At 40.6% G+C, this 21,437-nt stretch overlaps 1 protein-coding gene and 1 pseudogene across 7 annotated transcripts in view; both read right to left on the bottom strand.

Annotated features, from left to right (window-relative positions):
- APBA1 (amyloid beta precursor protein binding family A member 1) overlaps positions 1–21,437 on the bottom strand; it is a 266,960-nt gene that overhangs the window by 35,108 nt on the left and 210,415 nt on the right. For 5 of the 7 annotated variants that reach the window (XM_071216689.1, XM_058301690.2, XM_058301691.2 and 2 more), the window contains 5 exons: positions 20,000–20,095; positions 15,148–15,187; positions 10,279–10,424; positions 1,355–1,387; positions 258–344 (listed from right to left, as the gene is read on the bottom strand). In XM_071216689.1, the coding sequence (XP_071072790.1) occupies positions 258–344; positions 1,355–1,387; positions 10,279–10,424; positions 15,148–15,187; positions 20,000–20,095 (402 nt within the window). The remainder of the gene's footprint in view (positions 1–257; positions 345–1,354; positions 1,388–10,278; positions 10,425–15,147; positions 15,188–19,999; positions 20,096–21,437) is intronic. The other 2 variants (XM_071216690.1, XM_071216692.1) reach the window with 1 other exon arrangement.
- Positions 12,501–13,049, bottom strand: LOC131279434 (tumor necrosis factor alpha-induced protein 8 pseudogene; annotated as a pseudogene).

Here is a 21,437-nt window from a genome sequence, read left to right as displayed (position 1 = left end):
TGTGTGTGTGTGTGTGTGGAGATTTTAAATAAAAAATCTGAAAAGGTTAACCAATCCAAATGAATGAATCCTCTGAGAAGTATGAGCATTTTTAACAAACGACATCCATGTTTTAGTTTTTGCTTGAGCTCTGCCAGCAGCAGGCACAGCAGACCAACCTTCTAGCTTGGATGGACTTCTGCCCGACAGACACAGCACAGTCTCTGAGTACCTTGCTGCTCACCTTCCCTCTGGGAAAAGTGGGAGCTGGCTAATACCTGTGTGTCAGCATTCAGGACTTTGATTCTCTGGGTAGAAATGAAGAGATCCACCTCGGTCATTGGCTGAGATTCACCTTCAGGAGCCTGAGAAAAAATGCACCGGGAAGATTTTAATAAATTACTCCAGTCCAGATACATGGGACAAAGGTTTGCACCCACACACAGGCAAGACACAGTCACCAGAACAGCAATGCAGACTCCAGAATTAGACTGCCAAGGCTGAAGGCACCACACAGAGGATGGACACATGGATGTGAGTTAGCATCTCTGGGTTACAGGGGGAAATTGCAGAAGCCCCTCTGCTTCTTGCCCTGCCAAAGCAGTAACTCACTGCAGCAGACTTCACTCCATGAACATAATTGTGCTTGGTCCTTTCTGCAAGGGTTTCAGAGCCCAGCAGGCTGAAGGAGTAAGAGGACCTAATTCATACATGAGGACCTTGGAGAAGTCACTTAGAGTTTGTCCCTGCTTAAACTGATAAGGGACAATGTTTATAGCAGGTACAAACTAAAGCCTTTTGGATGCAGTTCTGGTAAGAGGGTCTTCATAGTCACACAAACTAGCACAGCAACCACAGAAGCAGTAACCCACTCCAGAAACCAACCCATTTAGAAAGAGCCCCAATGCCTCAAAGTCCCATGAGTAGTTCAGAAGCACCTGAAAGCTCCACAACTAAAAAAGGCACATCAGTCTATTTAATTTAGGGCTTAACTCTGCACATGTGAGGTTATTAGCAAGTTTTCTTTTTTGCATCCAGCAAAATCTACAAACCAAACATAACTATAATTGAACAGACCCAAGTCCCTGCCACATCAGTCCTCCTGGATGGAAACTTTCATACTACTATATGATTGATTTAGCATCTCCAATCTGCTCCCTGTCATTACTCTGAAGTGAAATGACTAATGAGCAACAGAAAATGGCCATTTTAGGCAACTGATTTTTGAGAAACGCTGGCTTATGGGGCGTTTAAAAAGAAATCTGAACAAAAACTTGCTGGATGCAGAAAACAAAAACACGAAAGAATAAAAAGACAAAACTTAAACAAAAAGAACAGGCATAACACCAAGCTGATGAAGTTGTTTGTACTGCACCTTCTTCCTGCTTTTGGCTAATTTCTGGGCCATCTGCTTAGCATGGAACAAACAGAGACAGGAGAATAGTTAGAAAAGGTTTTTGCAGAGACTCCAAGTCAAAAAGGGAATTGATAAACTAATACTGATTAGTGGTATAAAGCATTTCTTGGAGAGGAGGACTGGCTTAAAAAAATCCCACTCTAAAGACAATAGATTTCCTACTCTAGTAGGTGGCAGGGACAGTGGGAAGAAAGAAATGAAATAGTCAAGAGACTCTTCTTATATCTAATTACAATTGATGTTTCCAAAGAACCAAGGTTTGGTTCTGTTGATTTTCTTTACTGTATGCCTGCTTTCTATTTCATTGGTGTTCACTTATATTTACTTTTTTCTACATTTTTGAGTTGAGTTAGCTGATTTTTTTCTAGCTTCTTAAGATGAAAACTTATATAGTTATTTAAAGCTCCTCCAAGCACTGCTTTAGCTATATACCACAAGTTTTGATGTTCTGTTCAAAACACTTTCTAAGTACCATTGTGAATTTTTTAGAACTGTATTATTAATCTCAAAACATTTGGGGATTTTCTAGTTATTTCTCTTTTCTTAATTCTAAATTAATCCCATAGTGGTCAGAGAACATACTCTGTATGATTTAAGTCTTTGAAATTAGCTGTGTGGCCTGACCATGATGGACTTCAGTGAATGTTCCATGTGGACTTCAAAAGAATATGCATCCTAAAGTTGTTGGGAATGGTGAACTATATAGGTCAAATAGACCAGTTAAGTTGGTTAATAGTATTGTTCAAGTATTCTGTGTCCTTAGTGTTGTTTCTTTGACTTGTTCTATCGTTTATTGAGGGAGATATGTGACTGTCTCCTGCTGTTACTGTGGGTTTGTCCATGTCTCATTTTGGTTCTGTCATCAACTTTTGCTCTATTTTGTAGCTATGTTAACTGTAGACACATTTTGAATGGTTATGTCTTCTTGTTGAAATGACCCTTTTATTGTTATGGGATATCTCTCTCTATCTCTAGTAATACTTCTCACCTTAAATTTGCATAATATTAATATAGCCTGTAGCTTACTAGAAATTTGCTCATAAGTAAAGATAGCATAGTTGATTAGAGCAGAGAGTCTGGAAACAGTCTAAAACTGAACCCTGGCTCCGCCTCCTACTAGTTGTGTGTCTCTAAGCAAGCCACTTAACAATTGCAACTATTTTCCTTCTTAGCAAAATGGGGATAAAAACAGTATCTACTTCATAGTTTTGAGGGTAAAATAATATATACAAAGCACTTAGAATAGCGCCTGCTGTAGCACAAGCCCTATATCTGTGTTTTATGTCCTATGATGGTTATTCACCTGTCAGGATATCAGGTCTTGGCTCTTGCTAAGGCTTGCTATATATACTGATCCTGTATGAATATGTGAATGGCCTCTCCATGGATGCTGCTGTGATGACGGGAGTGGAAGAATTGTGCTCTCACACTTCTTGGTACTCACCTGGTTTAAAGCTCTATGTCATTAATGACTAACATATAGTGCCTGCACTACCTCATTGTAGAGAAACTGGATGAGTTAGCTGGCCCAACATCAAATAGACACATCTTTGGTACACCCAGAAAACTAGGGCAACCCCATTGCCATGCACATACCCATAGCTCTTCCCGATGATCAGGAGTTTGTGGTGAACAGTCTGCAAGTCTGAAGGCAGAAACTGCAACTCTTATCCTAACTGCTGCACATTACAGTGGAAATTTTATGCACTTAGAGTAATACTGTCTTTAAATCACTTCTGATATCTAAGTGCCTTGGAATAAATTATAATTTAGAATTTGATACAACATTGGGAATGATGAGGGGGTCTGGAGCCTGAATGAGAACCTGGACAGGAAGAAAGAATCCATGAGAAACATGAGGCCAGCAAGCATCACAGGAAATGACACATCCATTTAAATCCTCGTGTTTCATGGGATTGGTTATGGCTTATCACCCAGTGAGCAGTGGTGCAAAAGGCATAAACTGTGGCACATCCATCCAATCATTCAATCAACAAATGTGCAACGAGTGTCTACTGTTGTTAAGACACTCTCAAGATTCATCATGCAAGGATCCTCTCGACTGCTCTCTTTTTTCACCAGCTAACCTCCTCGTCAGTGGTTCATGTATGTCAGCATAAAAGCCTTACAAGAAACCTGTGAGGAGGCACTACATTATTCTCATCCTTCAGAAAAGGAAACTGAAGTACAGAGAGGTTAAATAACTTGCCCAAGGTCACACAGCTGGTAAGCGACAGCACAGAGATTTGAATGCAGACCTGGGACAGGTTTCTCATCTATAAACTTGTCAGTTGATCTGTCTGTAAAATAAGGTTAATAATACCAATCTCACAGGATGTTTTTCTCCATTTTGAGGAGTAAGATAATGTATGCAAAGGGCCTGATATAAATGTCAGTATCCTCTTTACTGATTGCTGATTTCTTCAAATCAGATGGGAAATGACATGACTTAGAGAAAGATACAATGATAGAAATTTTAATTATACAATTAAATCATAATTTTTGAAATTTAATGAAAATCATAAAATAATGGGAAAATATGACCTTTTGGGACAGGCTAGTAAAGACAGTAGTATTTGATCATGAATGCTCTGTACAAAACTGTGGCCAAGAAATAGCTAAATGTTCTTGTGATCTAGTTTCATGAGCTTCACAGATGCAGAGACTGAGCACAGAAGGGAAGCAGTCCCTATGACCTTGGTACGGTTTGCCAAGTTTCCTTGTCTTCTGGTTGAAAAGAAGACAATGAAGAGGGAATGAAAGAGGACTATAAAGATAAGAGTGAACAGACAGACAAGGGAGCTAGCTATATTGGCTTCAAGTTCAGTTCTCTCTAGATGGGCTCGGGTATGATTCCCACATGGTGGGAAGGAGAAGGTGCCTCTACCTAGGAAAGTTTAGGTACGGACAGCATTTAGGGCAAAGCATGCTCCAGAATTTTCTTCCAAAATGTGTTTCAAGGAATACTAGTGACAGGATATTAACAGATGTCATGTAGTAATAATGTATTCTGTGTTCAAATAGTTACAGGAGATAGGGGTTAAACACATCTCCTCAGTGCAGGACTTCTCAGAGCCTTTTACAGAGAACATACGTGGTAAAAATCCGAAATGGAGATCTCTTTGGCAGTGTTTCTTGAGCTTATTTGCTAGTGGAGCTCTTCTGGGTGACAAGTGTTTGGCTAGCCTGGAATGCTACAGAGCACACATCATTCCATTAAGCTGTACAGTACCCTGGAATCTCCTGGAAGGCTTCTGGAAACAGATTCCTGGGCCTTACTCTCTCCGTTTCTGATTCAGTAGGTCTGGGGTTGTATCTGCATTTCTAACAAGTTTCCAGATGATGCAGATGCTGCTAGGTAGGCATTATACCTTGAGAACCACTGCTCCAAAGCATTTCTAAGCTACTAGGGGGCTTCCTAGCAAGATATTATTTATCCTCAAAAATGCTTAACAACAAAGGCAGAAAGGACCCATCAGGGAGGCCCAAAGATGAACATAAAAGCTTTAAAAAAATGACAGGAATGCCACTTTAAAATTATACTATCAAATATAATAGTATTGTTATTATACTATATAATATCAATATTGCATATTATACTATTATAAATGTTACACTATTATAAGAGTATAAGTATGATAATATTGTTTCATCAGTTGTAACAAAGATACCATACTAATGCAAAGTGTTAGTAATAGGGAAAACTGTGGGTGTGGAGGGGGGGTATGTGGAAGCACTGTATTTTCTGCATGCTTTTTTTCTGTAAACGTACAACTTCTCTAATAAGAAATTTTAAAAGTACACAAAAATGAAAAAAAAAATGGCGGGAATGTAAAATGGTGCAAGTGCTGTGGGAAACAGTTTGGCAGTTCTTCACAAAGTTAAACACAGAGATTATAAGACCTAGGAATTCCATTCCTAGGCATATACCCAAACGAATTAAAAGCAGGGACTTGAACAAATACTTGGTACACCAATGTTCATAGCAGTATTATTCACAATAGCCAAAAGATGCAAACAACCCAAGTGTCCATCAACAAATGAATGAATAAATAAAATGTGGTACATACATACATGGAATATTATTTCAGGCATAAAAAGAATGAATTTCTGATACATGCTACAACATGGGTGAACCTTGAAAACTTTATGCTAGGTTCACATAAGCTACATACAAAAGGACAAATATTGAAATATTTAGAACATGCACATTCATAGAGACAGAAAGAAGAGTACAGTTTACCAGGGCCTGAGAGGAAGAGGGGGGGATGGGGAGCTATTGGTAAATGGGTAGAGAAAGTTTCTGTTTTGGGTGATGAAAGAGTTTTGGCACTAGATGATGGTGTTGCTGATAGCACCATACTGTAAATGTAAATTAATGCCATTGAATCATATATTTAAAAATGGTTAAAATGTCAAACTTACGTAATATACACAGAACAATTAGCAGTTTCCTTCCAATTCTGCTATGGCATTTGGACACTGCTTATTTCTTATATTTTGGTATTTCTGTTACCTAGTCTGTCTTCTTGGCTCCCTTACATTAGTGCAAGCTTCTCAAGGTCAAGGATTATGTCTTGGCTAATTTTTATCTCCTAAAATGCACAGAGTATGCATATGGGCAGTATTGTTTTTGGGCTAAATTCCTTTGCTTTCTTCTCAATTAAGCAAAAAATGCCTGGCCAATCATGACTCCAAATTCTTTCTCTTTTTGGCAAATGAATTTGTAAATTCTTTGCTAAATTCAGAAAATATTAATTCTTAACACTTCACGTGTAAGTCCAATAAGCAGTTGATTGGTGCTGTGTAAATGATAACAAAATTAACAAACAGAGCAGAAATTTAAGACTGTTGTGAAATGAAAACCTAAAGCTTCATTTCTAGTGTTTGCTCAGAGAGAAAGCACCACAAATGCCACTATCACAGCAGGACACACAGTGGGGTAGGTCTCACATCCATGGAGTTAAACAGTGTAGGGAGAGAAAAAAGGAAGGGCAAAATGGGTATCTTTGTGGGGAGAGAGGGAGAAGGAATTGTAAAAACAGAAGAAGGAAACTCTTTTACCTATGTTTATGTTAAAGCACCAAGTCAGGAATAACTAGGTGGCTTGTAGTTAAATATATTGCTAAATGGATTTCAAAATAAATCCAGAGAGCTTTTCTTTCCCCTTCCTTCTTTGATAAGTTACTGTAAAATCTGTAACCTCACCAGGTTCTGTACCCTCTGTGCTGAGCTGGCGTAGGATAACTCATTCCTGAAACATCATCTCCCTTTGGGAACAAGTGGGACACTACCTCCCTTAGAGACTGCTGTCTTCTAGGCATGACCAGGTGCCACAGTGTAAGTGCCGCTTGAGGCCACCCCAGTTCCGTCTGGATAACCCCTTTCCACCCCCAAGTTATCTTTGCATGCTCCCAGACAGAGAAACTTGCTAGGGGGTGCTGAAATATACAATGGATTCTGAACTCGGCCATCTCCATTTACAGTTTGAAAAAACTTCAGGCTGGGTGAAAAGTCAAACAATCCAAAGAACATTTAAATGCACGTAAAAGGAACATGAGGCAGAAAATATTTAATGACAGGCAACAGTTCTTTTGAATGCAGAGATGCACATTGTAAGATGATACTTTATAAGTTACAAATGAAATGTAACAATTTAATTTTGTCACTCCATAATGAATTCCTCACACTAGAGTAATTTGTTGTAAAAAAGAAATACATAATTTCCAGATGCCTACTCTGCTCTAGGCAACATTGAAATGTATTTATAACCATAGTCTTTATCTGGCTTGTTCTGATTGACAAAACTCAACTATTTTTTGTTTAAATGAACTGTGGAACTTCTGGATATCAGTGCTTTGAAGCTTTAAAGTAAATTTTCTGATCTCTTATCAGGGGACTGGACTTTAACGAACAAATAACCCCAATACTACTGGATATCACGGTGGAAATAGGACATCATTTACAACACAACTGGCATTGGGTGGGAGATTTGGTGCGGTGCTGCTGTAGTTTATCCTGAAAGGTGCTTTGTGCTCAAGCAGCTCTTACATGAAAGTCATTAGGGGAGTGGAGAGAGAGTCACTTTCTCTGTAGGAGTCAAAGGCTACCACTCAGAAGGCTAACTAAACTAGGTATCCTGAGTGAAACCTGAAACTCAAGACTTTAGCAACTCTGATGGACAGAGCCTAGGAAAAACTTATTTCAAAGCAACATGCAGTTTTCCACCTCAGGAGTCTCCAATACTCCTTTGGGGACAGTGTTTCCAGAATGGACCCTGGCAGGGTTCCTTGTGGCATTTTGGTGGAAATAACCAAATGACATTTTCAGTGACTTCAAATTAAAGCTTTGCTGTGTAGATCTGTCCTGGACGTTACATTAGTGCCAGCAGATGCACCTAGTCAGTGTGAGCACCAAAAACATCCCTACTGCTTACCACACACCTTGCTGAGGTGGAACCCATCTGTTAGAGGACACTGAGTGAGGTGAGTCAGGCGCTCGTACTCCCACTGACCCTGGGCCAGCTTAACGAAGAGCCACATTAATCTGGAGACCAAGCACTGTGCTTGGTAACTGTGGGACATAAGAGGGCAAAATCATGTCCCTGGAGATCTTCATTTAAATTTCTCTACTCTCTATGAAGTAATCTGGGACAATGCCTGAAAAATGGCTTGTTCTGTCAGAAAGGTTTCTGTGTTCTTGTTCAGAATGATGTGTATGGAAGTTACTAAGATTAAGATGGAGGATAGTGTGAAGAGATCTGCCAACATTAACTTCACCTCTTTGTGGTGAGAAGGAACTGAACCAAGCTCAGATTGTGCAGTTCAATAGAAACCTGGTGACGTTTTACAGATAGTATTAGTTCATCTGAGAGGCCCAGAAGGTATGATGGTCAGATTGATATGCTTGCATGGAGTTATCCTATTAGAGCCAAGGGCAAGACACCTCTCCCTGGGAGTGGGGTGTGATTTCCCTTGAAAGAAGTGTGCCTTCCCACTGCCAGCCATTGTTGGAGAGGCTAATCTTAGGAGAAGACCTGACACCACAGCCGTGGGCCTCATGCAGCAGGGCCCACTCCACATGGAGTGGCTGAGCAGGTATCTGGCATGGGGAAGAAATTGGTGGGCCCCGTCAGTAATCTTGACAGTGGGTCTGGCCAATCAGTGCTGACAATAACTACTCTAGGTGCAGTTGCAGAGTACTCTCTGGTTCCTAAGATTCAGTAGTAGTATCAAAAACTGTAGCATGGGCTCACTGTACTATGAGTATTTAAGGGAAGAGCCAGTTCTGAACTTCCATGTGGTAAGGAGCAGTGGTCAGCTCACAAAAGCCCCAAAAGGAGAAGCAATGGGGAGCAGCTTTAGGAGGAGGCAATGAGTGGACACTCACACAGCAGCCTGGGAAACCATAGGAGGAGGCAGCCCGGGGGCTCAAAGTCATCATAATTACAGGCACCAGTGGGAATATGACCTTGTTTTGTATTAACTAGGTGTCAGAGCCTGGGCAGATAAATGACACAGGAACCAGCTCAGGTAAGTACCCCCACAAGCACCTCTCTGAATCCTTGGTCCTTCTCCCCTTCCACATCTCAGGTGTGCCTGCCCCTCCCCACCTGCCTCTGCACTGCTCTGGCACTTGTAATCTGACCCACTTCCCTCCTCCCTGTACATCCGCTGGTTTGCTTCATGTCTTCACCTGTGCTGCTTAGCTTGAGGGGAAGGCTCTCACCCTGCACAGCCTTGCCCACAGAAATGCTAAAAAGTTTTAAAATTTTGATTGAGAGATTAAAGACTCGGTTTCTGCCTCTATTTGTCCTTCCTCCTTATCCCCCATTACTACACAAACATGGGAACATGGGAATGTGAGGGAGAAGATACAAAAAATGGGAATGACCCCTTGAGTGGGGAATCAATTTTGTCCAGTTGAAATGGCATAAGACCAATTCTGGCAAGTCCTAACCTATTCCAGTCAAGAGTGATGTTATCCCTGTGGTTTTAGGTCAAACTGGCCTTGAAGCTCTAGTGTGGCTGCCCAGTGGCTCTAGGTGCTGGATGCACACAATGGCATCTGTACAGAAATATGGCCCTTGGGAATCCCTGAGGGCCTGGGTTTGCCCATGATTCTAGGTGGTGCTGGCATCATGATGGAATTCTACAGCTCTGCATTTCCGTGGAATCAAACCAGTTGTAGCTGGTTCAAATTAGTTGTAAATTATTTAAACCAGACAAAAGTGGTTCTTCTTGGATCAAATAGGCTCCCTCCTTTTTAATCTGCATGAAACAGATTCAAACATAAGGCACGAGCAAGGACACACATACCTTGGCTCAACAAGTTTAAAATAAGTTATCCCTGCTCAGGCAGCAGCAAGGTGAACTTTGATCAAATGGTTCATTCTACTTGAACCACGCCAGTTTAATTTAGCTTGAACAGGATGAACTCATTTAAAGGCCAGAAGACCTAGATGGAGTCAACTTGGCAAATGTGAATGTTTATGCTGTCAATCTCCAGCCGCTGGTGATACACCTCTCAAATTCGAGGCATAATACTTAAAATGATATCCTTCCTCAAAAGATCAAGTTTTCACAGTTTATGATCATATGATTAAGGATATAAGCAGTATTTCTCAAGACTAGGCATTTGGAACAACCTAAATGCGTAATATTTATACATAAGGATGCCAGTGCACTTTGGACATCTTTTTTTTCTCTACACCTGTTTAGTTAGCAAGTAGACACAGAAGCACCATGTGCAATGTGGTCTCAATCCACTCTCCTCTAAACTTGGGACTGGAAACATGAGGTGGGGGATGACCACATGGACTGCTCAGGGCTGGGAGCTGGAGCTGCCCGCTGTCCCTCTGGGAACTCACGGCACCCCCTCACCTTGATCCTGCTCACTGCTTCCTGGGCCTGCATCATGCGCACATTTTTGGAAGGAGTTTTGTCTGAGAGCAGCTGGGTGGAGCCAAGGTAATTGGCAGCAAAAATGATTCCATCGATCAAGTCTTCAGGATCACATGGTCCGGGAACTGTAATACAGAGCCACAGTGGTGAGTGAAGGCACTGGGGGCAGGCCAGACAAACTCTCCATTTCCCCTCCCCACCCACTCCTCACCCCTGGCAGAAGTGTGCCAGGTTCAGAGATGCCTGAGCAGATGAGGCAATCTCTCTAGGTCTGCCTTCATGAACCCCTAGTTTTCAAAAAAAAGGAACAGTTTCTTCTTAGATTATTGATTTGACCCAAGTCAATGATTGTGAGAAGTAGTGGGAATTTTTATTGTAGTATGAAACATAAAATTCAGCGATAAAGGATGTTGTTTCTCCAGTTAGGCAGCGAGCCCTTTGGGGTCAGGAACTGGATTATAACCACCTTTGATTCTTGTGTGTCCAATCGGTGGCTATCAGATAAGTGACATTTGCTAGACAAATGGTTGAGTGCCTAGAAGGCTGTCTTAGAAAACCTCATATTACAGTATTCTCTCTTACTTGGCTGCCATTCAGACCTCCTCCCTCCTCCATTTTCTCTCTAATTGGGGAAACAAGTTTTATAAATTGAAAATAGTGGATATTTGTTTCCGAAAGTCTGGATTATTTTTTTTTAGAATGCAAATATTGTTTGGTTTACTAATCAAAATAGCAAATAACAAAACAGCAAAAACCTTATCCATTAAATTAAAAAGTGACATTCTTTATTTACCTCAGAAATCTTAAACATTTGAAATGCATTCATCTTCGTACTCATGTTTTGTAGCAATACCCTTTCTTCCCTTTTCTTCTTCCTCCTCTAAATTAAGTTATCCTGGTGGGTTCATCTCTAAAATGACAATGGTTCTATCTTTCTTAGTACCACATACTTTTTTTTAAAAAGTTATTTTTCTCCCCTTCCCTGCCCTTCCTCCCCCCACCCTGGTTGTCTGCTCTCTGTGTCCATTTGCTGTGTGTTCTTTTGTGTCCACTTGTATTCTTGTCAGCGGCACCGGGAATCTGTGTCTCTCTTTGTTGTGTCATCTCGCTGCATCAGCTCTCCGTGTGTGCTACAACACTCCTGGATAGGCTACACTTTTTTCATGCTGGGCAGCTCTCCTTACAGGGCACACTCCTTGCGCGTGGGGCTCCCCTACATGGGGGACACCCCTGCGTGGCAGAGCACTCTGCACACATCAGCACTGTACGTGGCCAGCTCATCTTGTGGGTCAGGAGGCCCTGGGTTTGAACCCTGGACCTCCCATGTAGTAGCCGGACGCTCTATCCATTGAGCCAAATCCGCTTCCCACCACATACTTTTTATTATCCCAATATCAAGAACAATTTAGATTTTCTCTTTATCACATTTGAAATGGATATTAAAAATAGGTATTTCATCAGCACATTTCCAAGGCAACATGAAAGTTGAGGCCTAACCAAGCATTTCAAGGCAAAGACCTGCCATTCCAGTTTTACAAATTTAAATATCATCATTGGTATTTAAAAAAACAGGACTCAATTCCAGAAACATTCTTATATTAATATTAGACATCATTCATAATGTCAAATATAGTCCATTTCCACAGTCCTGGTTTCAGAATAGAACTTTCCGTATTTTCTGTGGGATCAATTTTACTGTTGCAGACTTGAAATGTCAATGACACTCTTTAGCAAAAGAATCAAGGGTAGATTTGAAAATGGAATTGTTTCTGAAGAAACCATGACAGCAGGAGAATGTTCTTGGCTTTTAAAAAGAGGTACATATATGCAGCAAAGAAGAGAAATGAATCAAAATACCGAACTTTGTACATGTTAGAAATATCCAATGTGCTATCAACACAACAATTGCCCTAAAAAAGGGCAATTTTCTTTGTATAACTATTATTTGCATTACCCAACCAGACATCTCCCCTGTGAGCAGTTAACTGCAAAGAAGTTTTTAACTATAATTTTTGGCAATATGCTTCTCTTCAAATAAAATGAGCTCCATAAAAGCACCATCGTTAATGGTCGACAACTGAATTGGGCAAAGTCTCCCTGAAATATGTGTAATCTTTAAAAAATTCTTCGTTTTTTCCTTCATAAATCAGCAATGCTCCATCTTCAAATAAATCATGAGCAGTCACAATGTTAATTCACACTCATATATTCTCTTCATCCAACATTTTGTTGATACCATCACAAAGTTTTTGTAACTGGGGTTTAAAATTTCCAAGGAGATTCTAGGCAGCCAAAAATTCACAATCTGAAAAATGATCAAAGACATTATTAACCCGTACTTGTGACTTTGCAGTGAGGTGACGCTGAATGATTTGGTGGAGCAACTCTCTGCATTCATTTAGCAGCCTGTTTAACACATTCTTGTCAAAGGTGCAATGATGGAAATTGACCATGGTCATAGCAAGCTTATAAACTTCCTTATTAAATTTCTCCATCAGTCCTAGCTCATCTTGATTAAACTAGTGATTCCTATAAAGAGTGGGCAGCTTGATGACTGTTTTGATGAGGTTTTTGAAGATTTTCTCTGCCTCCTTCTTGTCTTGGGGATACGCCTTGGTCACCCTGTAGAGCTCATCTAAAACTTTGCTCATCTATTAAGGTGGTAGTGATGGATTTGGATGCCATTTTACCCAAGATCTTCTTTTGTGCACACACAGCCAGGTTTTGGAATTAAAGATGTCTGTGGCCATCGGAGGGGGGGCGGTGTGGTGGCGCAAGGACACCGGGAGGCGTGCTGGGCGGTCTGGCGGTGTGGAGTCTCCTTGTTGCTGACTCCCTCGCTCGTTGGCCCCCTCAGACTGATCATGGACTCTTATATTGGCCTCTGATCTTGATTCGGCAAGACAGATAACATTATCCCAAAGCCATGGTCCCATGCCATCAGCCTTGCTCAATTAAAGACTATAAGGTTCCCAGCCTGAGCTCACACAGAGGTCAATTCCAATTCAAAAATTTCTGTTCTCATTGACCAACCTTTTAAATCAAAACCAAGTTTTAAATGTTTCAAATAAGGGCATCTGATTCCAACCGTAGACATCTGCAAACCCTAGTCTAAGTGAAAAAATGTCTGAGACTAATATGTAACTTTATAAGAGATTCACTGAAAAAGGCATTTGAATGCTACAATTAAAATATATATATTTTCAGGGACTTGAATGCCATATTTGGGGATAATACCATATGTATTTTAACCCACTGTTAAAACCTCAGGATCTTAAATGATTAATAGATAATTTGACATAGAAACGATTTTCTTTTTCCTCTTGGAGGGTTAATCTGAAATGGGCTTTTATTTTTATCCTTAAACATCAAATCTTCTTGAGCTTAAACCACTGCTTCCCTTGAAAAAGTGCTTATCGTGTTTTCTGAAACTAAGGTGGTGGTTGAGACAAAGAAATTATCAGTGTTTTAGAAAAAGCCTCCACAAAGCATCTGAGTAGTAATTAAATGAGGAAACCTGTGGTTTGTCTTCTTCTCAGTCTATAAGAACTCACTGGACTAAACACTAAGTGGTTCTAGCCAGACTTGACCCCATTCCATACCAGTGATCTATATTCAATGCAGCCACATAGTCCCTGCCCTGAGACTTTTAGAGATGTGCAACGGATTCAGGTTATTTATAATACACGGTTTCCATTGTATAGCAGGGAAGCACTAGTTTAACTAAAATAATATGTGCACAGCTTTGTACCCACACTATGCTTTGTAAAAGTATAAGATTGTCAGTCTTCTGCTAGAAGTTCCAAGGGGTGGGTTTACAATGGAACTTAAGGTAATTATTTTTGCCATCCAGAGGGAAAAAAATCTCATCTGGGATAATAATCTTTAAAAAACCTTCTATCCATTATTTAGAATAGTAAGTGTAGAAATAAAAACAAAAATTGACCACTTTTTCCATGGGACTTTCAATATTATATATTTATCTCTGATTTAGTGCTAACTATTCCCTGAAAAAGGTCTTTTTTTCAACTGCAAAAAGTATGGGTGGGTATACAGATATGTTTAAAAGTAATCCAAATCATATTTAAATGACTATATACAAGTCAAGGAGCCAAGAGGCAGAACTAGTAGACCCCAACAAATTATAAGTATAAGATATGGCTTTATTCCATTTATCCATAAAGTAACATACGCAGAAAGGCCTACTTTAATTAAGTTCATTTTAGGCTCGATACTAGTGCTTCCAGAAACATTTGTTTTTGTTTTTTTTAATTAAAGTTATAATAGTCCTAAGTTGGAGAACTGCAGATTTCATCGTGGCCTATTAGAAGCATGTTTTCCCTGTTAGTGATGCCTTTTCAATTGCTCTGTGAGTGGACCAGCACATATATTGCACCCCCACCTTCAGGTTAATGCTGAACCTGAAGCTCTCTAGGCCTGAGGGGATAGGTATGAAGATGAAGGGAGTGTCCAAACTTGAGAAAACGTCACAAAGAACTCTCACTGAGCATCAGAGCTTCACAAAATGATGCAAATAATTATAGGTTTCTCAGGAAAGAAACCAGGGTAATGAGCAAAACCTATGAGCCGTGTGACACTGAGTAGAGCCGCCAGCCTGGCCATGGCCTCAGGTTCTCTGTCAACATAGTGAGCAAAATCAGGGAGGAGGCTGTTCTGAGAGATTCATGGCTATTGTACATTTAGTCTAAGATTCTAATATTCTTAAGACTGTAAGTGACGCTGTGGCCTTTCTTCCCCCTACCACCTGCCAGAGCAGGGCTTCAAACACCCAAATGCTAAAAGATTCATTAACAACTCAGTGCTCAACATTTTCTTTTCTTTTCTTACCTTCAACGTAGGTTGGGAATGAAGCCAAGCTTTTTCTTGACTGTAAAAAAGACAAAGAGATTTCAAAAAGAGGAAAGCATGATGCAATATGCATTAATACATCTATCCAGGCAACATGAAAAATAAATGCATCACCAATGACAATTATTAACCAGTTATTTACCATTTTTGGTTCAAGAAAATGAAATGTGGAAAAATATATGCATTGTTACTGAGAGTTACCCAAAGTGCAGAATAGTCCTTTTATATTAAAATAACCTGAAACCCTATGTTCCATAATCAGAGATATCTGCTTAATAAATATACCACAGGTCAAAATCTGTAACTGGCAATACCAATAAAAAGGATATAAATTGTATTCTTAAGAATGTGCATTTCCAAGTGAAAAAGTGCTAAATAGTGAAAACATCAATAATATGATCATATACATAGTAATTAAGAATTCCCTTAAATCAATTTAAAAGTTTTGGTTTTTTTTAGGTCTTTGTTGAAGCAATCTCTCACTGCTAAGAATAAGCCCTAGATTTTAAAAAAAAACCTCTTCACCTCTTCCTAATTTATTTTAGTTGAAAAATTCCATTATCTAATTCACCATAGTGTATTACCTTAAAATAAGAACACAACAAACAAGTTAAAAACCTTGGTATTTCTTATATTAGTATCACCCTACAGTAAAGGTCAGTCTTCTAACACCATGCTTCAAGTGGATAAAATCAGCTTGAAACTTCTAGAACCTAACTGGATGGTTATTTATTTGTTTTATTTTATTTTTTAAAAGATTTATTTATTTCTCTCCCCTCCCCCCCACCCCGGTTGTCTGTTCTCTGTGTCTATTTGCTGCGTCATCTTCTTTGTCCGCTTCTGTTGTTGTCAGCAGCATGGGAATCTGTGTTTCTTTTTGTTGCATCATCTTGTGTCAGCTCTCCGTGTGTGCTGTGGCACTCCTGGGCAGGCTGCACCTTCTTTTGCGCTGGGCGGCTCTCCCTACAGGGCGCACTCCTGTGCGTGGGGCTCCCCTACACGGGGGACATCCCTGCGTGGCACGGCACTCCCTGCGCACATCAGCACTGCGCATGGGCCAGCCGCACACGGGTCAAGGAGGCCCGGGGTTTGAACCGCGGACCTCCCATGTGGTAGCCGGGCGCCCTAACCATTGGGCCAAGTCCACCGCCTGGATGGTAATTTAAATGCTTATTCTCAGAGGAGCAATACTTACCACATCTGGCTCTTCTCAGAAGCAAATGTCTCAGATAACTCTGAGAGGGATAAGTGCGTGAAATTCATTCCTGCTTCACTAGTAATTTGAAGCTGATTATGTCTGGAGAGGGTGATATGAGCATTGTGGGGAGTGGAGAGCTAATATTAAAGGTAAGAGTCCCTAAAAAAGAATAAGGGTAGGGTTTGCATAGCTGAGCATTATCCTCAGAAAGCCTAAAAGATTTTCAATGCTGAGGATCTACCAGACAGTAGGTGAGGATTTTAATATGGACCTTTGGAGAAAGAACAGCATAGCTGCTCAACTGTTTGATAAGAATTAACGATATACTTTGGGATGCCTGGTGGGCTAGGAGATGAAGGGCCCTGGAAAAGGGCTGGGATGTCATGGGATGTGACCCCACACCATCACACCTTGACTTGGTGTGTTTTTTATTTTGAAGATGGGCATGGCAGAGGGATTAGTTAATACTTGCACTAAGTAAACTGGAGGCAGTTGAAGAAACCTAATTTTAAGAATTTCACCCAATTTGGAAAAATGACAAGAATTTAACACTAATCACACAATACACCACAGATGTTGACTTATCAGTGAACACACCACAGATGTGCTTGCTGGGATGGAAAGGCTGCTCACACCAAAGAGAACAGGTTTCTTATCTCAGAAAGGATCAGCCTTAAGAAACTGAAGAGATGAGTCCAGAAATGAAAGTTTCCTGACTGCTAAAGCATTATGGAAAAATGCACACCAAGTGAAAATCAAGACATGTGGATAGGAGGAAAGAGAACTGTAACTTCCAGTCCTTTATATTACTTTTGCTTTCCATTTTCTAAAGTGAGAAGACAGGCCCAGTTGAACACCAACAGCCAAGTCTGTCTAGTTCTGGTGAAGAAAGCAAAATAACTTCATGGTATGCAGACGGAAGCTAGAGTCTTCATAAGGGCTACAGATGTTTAAATTATTTTTCCCCACCACATGAATGCAAAGTGTTAATAACTGAGAAAACTATGTATGTGAGTGTATTTGGGAACAACAACAACAAAAACTTTACCAGTATGTGAAAGATATACATTAATAGAAACTGTACTATTTTAGCAACTTTTCTATAAGTTTGAGATTATTTTTTTAAAAAGTTAAAAGGAAATTATTATTCCCCAGTCACCTACCTGGCCCACCCCCAGTAGCTAAGGATCTGGTGCACTGAGAGTTTACTTTGATTAATGAAAATGACTTTCAGGTTTTCTGAGGCTATTAGGATACTTTTCGGAATGCTAATATCAAAAACAGTGTTCATATTATAGCAGAAGCTACAAAAAATAATTACTTTAGTCTACAGCTCTAAAGGCTGCCATTTTATTTAGAACCACAATGGAGGATATTTGGTACATTCATTTATTCTCTACTCATAAGCTTATGACTGGCTTTCTTTAAGTCTCTAGGATAGTAAATTTAAAAAAAGAATTTTGTAACATAAATGAATCTCCAATTATTGCAGACACAGAGGATTTTCTTCATTATTTCTAAGGATATGCAGAAACATGCGCCAAGTCTCATAGGAACCGAAAAACTAACAAATTTACTTTGCTTATTATAGTTGATGAAAAATCAAATGCTGAGTATTCAGACGGCTGATTAGCCCTTTGTCTTCTCACATGTGGACTAACAAGAACATCAGCTGACCTTTAACATTCAAATTAATAAATTAACTCACATGCAAGAAAGCTAACGACTGCAATCTTTGGGGTTTTCCAGAGGGCTACACACAAACTGTACGCAGAGCCTTGGAGGCCTGACAGGTGGAATAATGACCAACAATCTACCTTGTCCAGGAAGACTGACTGCGTAAGCACTTCCACTTTAGGCAGTAGATACTGGTGCTTGAGAGCCTGGGCCCACAGAAGCTCTGGGTTCAAATCCTGACTCAGCCTCTTGTGAGCTTTATGACCTCAGGTAAATTACTCAATCACTCTGCTTCCCCCAGTAACAAATGAGGACAATAATTCCTACTCACAAAATGATTTTAAGGCTTACATGAGATACCATATGTGATTTGTTCAGCATGGTGCCTGAAATACTGTAAATGCTCAAGAAATGGTAATCTTTATTACTGTTTTTATTAAGGTGGCTGCCGTTCTTTTCTTCTTGCTATTTGTTCTCACCCATCGTATGCAGTGAATAAAGGAAGGAGCAAAGTTGTGAGATGGTCTGGTCTAGGAGAAACTGAGACCCAGATACAGTATTGCAATGGCCCAGGGTCTGAGGATCAAGACTAGGGGAGAACAGAGTATACTTCAAATCTAAACTTTATTGCTGGTGTCATTTCACAGAAGCTGACCCTATGTTTGCTTGGTTTAATATGAATGGATTAATAATAATTAAAGAATCTACTTCTCCCCTACATCAGTATTTTATGGCAAACACATGTGTATTCAGTGGTAACTTAAGGGTAAATTTTACCAAAGTCTCCTTTCAGAAGCAATCTGCCATTCAGGTTAAAATGGAATTTGCTTTCTTCCACCACATTTAGTATAAAATAATTAACAAAAGGAGGGAAAAGGAGACAATCGCTCAGTGTGTGGTTTACCTCCTTTAACACATATCCTCAGTGTTGGGTGGGCAGCATCTATATTTAGAGTGAGCTGAGCCCACACATAGATTACAACGCAGGCTGATATTTACCTGATGCTGGTTCATAGGCAGGTGCAGTGGCTGCTAGGCTGGGTGTAAAAGGAAAGCAGCTGCTGCAGAAGCCTGGGGCTCTGCTTAGGGGCAAACCCTGCCATTTCCCAGCCCCAGAAACCTCAGCAGGAGCAACTGCATCTTCATGCTTGAACCTCTTTGTAGGAACTTCGTCATCCCCATTAGCAGGGCAGCCATCCAACTGGGGAACTTTACAGCTGCACTTAGTCACCTCTAGTCACATTTAAATTTAACATGAAAAATTCAGTTCCATGGCCCCTCTAGCCACATCCAAGGGCTTAAAAGGCACATGTGGCTCATGGCTACATACTGGATGGTACAGAAAGAGAATATTTCCATCATTGCAGAAAGTTCTCTTGGACAGCACAGTTTTAGAAAGTGAAAAGAAATGCCCACCACATGGGGTGCTTGGACAACAGGTGTGACCTGGAAACAACCCAGGTAGATCAGGACATGTAGTGATCTGTTCATATGAAAGATGTTTCACGTAGGCCTGAAATAAATGGGATTTTAAGACACCAGTCTGTTTCCCAAATCACAACAACTGCAAATCCACGGTATCATAAGACACAGTAACATGAGGAAGGAAGCTAGTACACAGAGCCTTTAATTTCCATGTCCAGCGATGTCCAAAACCTTTTGTGATAATATAATATCATAGCCACTAGCCACACGTGGCTATTGGGCATTTGAAGTGTGACTGGGGAGTTGAACTTTTATTTACCAATTTAAATGTAAAAAGATACTAGTGGCTTGAACTACCAAACTGCGTAGCGTGCCTTTAACTAACGAATTCCACACTGGAGAGGAGCAATTAGAAACATTTCCCCCTACGTTAATTTGGGTCAGAAGCTCTGGGAGGCTGGAAAAGCAAAAAAACCAGTATTAGAAACAGCAAAGTGGGTTGAGGACTTTGGAAACAAAATGGTACTCTACCTCTTTATTTGTGGAGGCTTCCGCTGGGTCGCTGGGGTGGTGGGGTGTACTTGATGACTCTGCGCCCAGGGGTGAGGAGCTGCCAGGAGTCGGAGACTAGAACACAGCAAGGGAAGAACCAGCAGTGAGAATCAGAGGGACACGGTGAGCACCCCGGCCAGGGAATGGGTCATGGGAGAGAGGAGAAATGCAGCCCATGACTGAACAAACATTTCAAAAGTGAGAAAACTTCTCGAGAAGAGAACTGCCCACTGCACATGAAAAGCCTGGTGTTTTCAGGCTTCCTATTCAATTCCTGTTATGTTTTCAAAAGTACGTTTGTCACCTAGGGTCGTGGTTTTTTTTTTTCTCTTCTTTAGGCCAAGTGTTCCATGAAAATACAGAAAAAGTAGAATATCAAATTTAAAAACCTAGATACAGCTAACGATGTTACACAAAATGCCCGTAATTTTTTTTTCTTATTGAAAGATATAAATACTTTGGGTAACAATTATATTATAAATTCATCTGCCAACCCATCTAGATGGAAAAAAATTAGCATATGTATTTTTAAAGAGGCTGTTGGGATAGATTTTGATGATTACCTGTATTTTCCTAGGCAGTTCTGATTTCAATTATTTGTCTTATTTAATCCACAGACCATTGAAAATTCAGAGAAATTCCAACATTTGAACAACCAAACAACATTACCTTAGAATAGTTTAAAAAGCTGATAGTGGACCAAAGAGCTCCAGGCTTTAGTCCTTCTACCAAAACAACTATTAAACAAGCAGGAACTGTCTGAAGCAACCATTTTGAAACTCTGGACAGCATCCAGGGAAGAGCAGGAGGAAGAGGTTGGTAAATTATAGTAAATTACTCTCTTAGCACAGTGGTTCCTAGCACCTACCCCCTACTTTAGTGGCAGGCTGCATTGGGGTCCAGAACCCTGGCTAGCTCGCTAGTGACAGAAAGGGACATAAAAACTCTCTTCCCCAAGAATAGGGGTGGGCACAGCTTTTTTTTTTTAAGATTTATTTTTATTTATTTCTCTCCCCTTCCCCCTCCCCCCCCCAGTTGTCTGCTCTCTGTGTCCATTCACTGTGTGTTCTTCTGTGACCACTTCTGTCTGTATCAGCGGCACTGGGAATCTGTGTTTCTCTTTGTTGCATCATCTTGTTGTGTCAGCTCTCCGTGTGGGTGGCGCCATTCTGGGCAGGCTGCACTTTCTTTCACGCTGGGCGGCTCTCCTTACGGGGCACGCTCCTTGCGCGTGGGGCCCCCCTATGCAGGGGACATGCCTGCGTGGCACTGTACTCCTTGCACGCATCAGCACTGCGCATGGGCCAGCTCCACACGGGTCAAGGAGGCCTGGGGTTTGAACTGTGGACCTCCCATGTGGTAGATGGACGCCCTATCCATTGGGCCAAGTCTGCTTCCCACTGATCACAGCTTTTAA

This window comes from Dasypus novemcinctus, chromosome 8, assembly GCF_030445035.2.
Source record: "Dasypus novemcinctus isolate mDasNov1 chromosome 8, mDasNov1.1.hap2, whole genome shotgun sequence".
NCBI classification, from domain to species: Eukaryota; Metazoa; Chordata; class Mammalia; order Cingulata; family Dasypodidae; genus Dasypus; species Dasypus novemcinctus.
The sequence above is the reverse complement of the archived record's forward strand: the minus strand, read 5'-3'. Positions and strand labels throughout refer to the sequence as shown.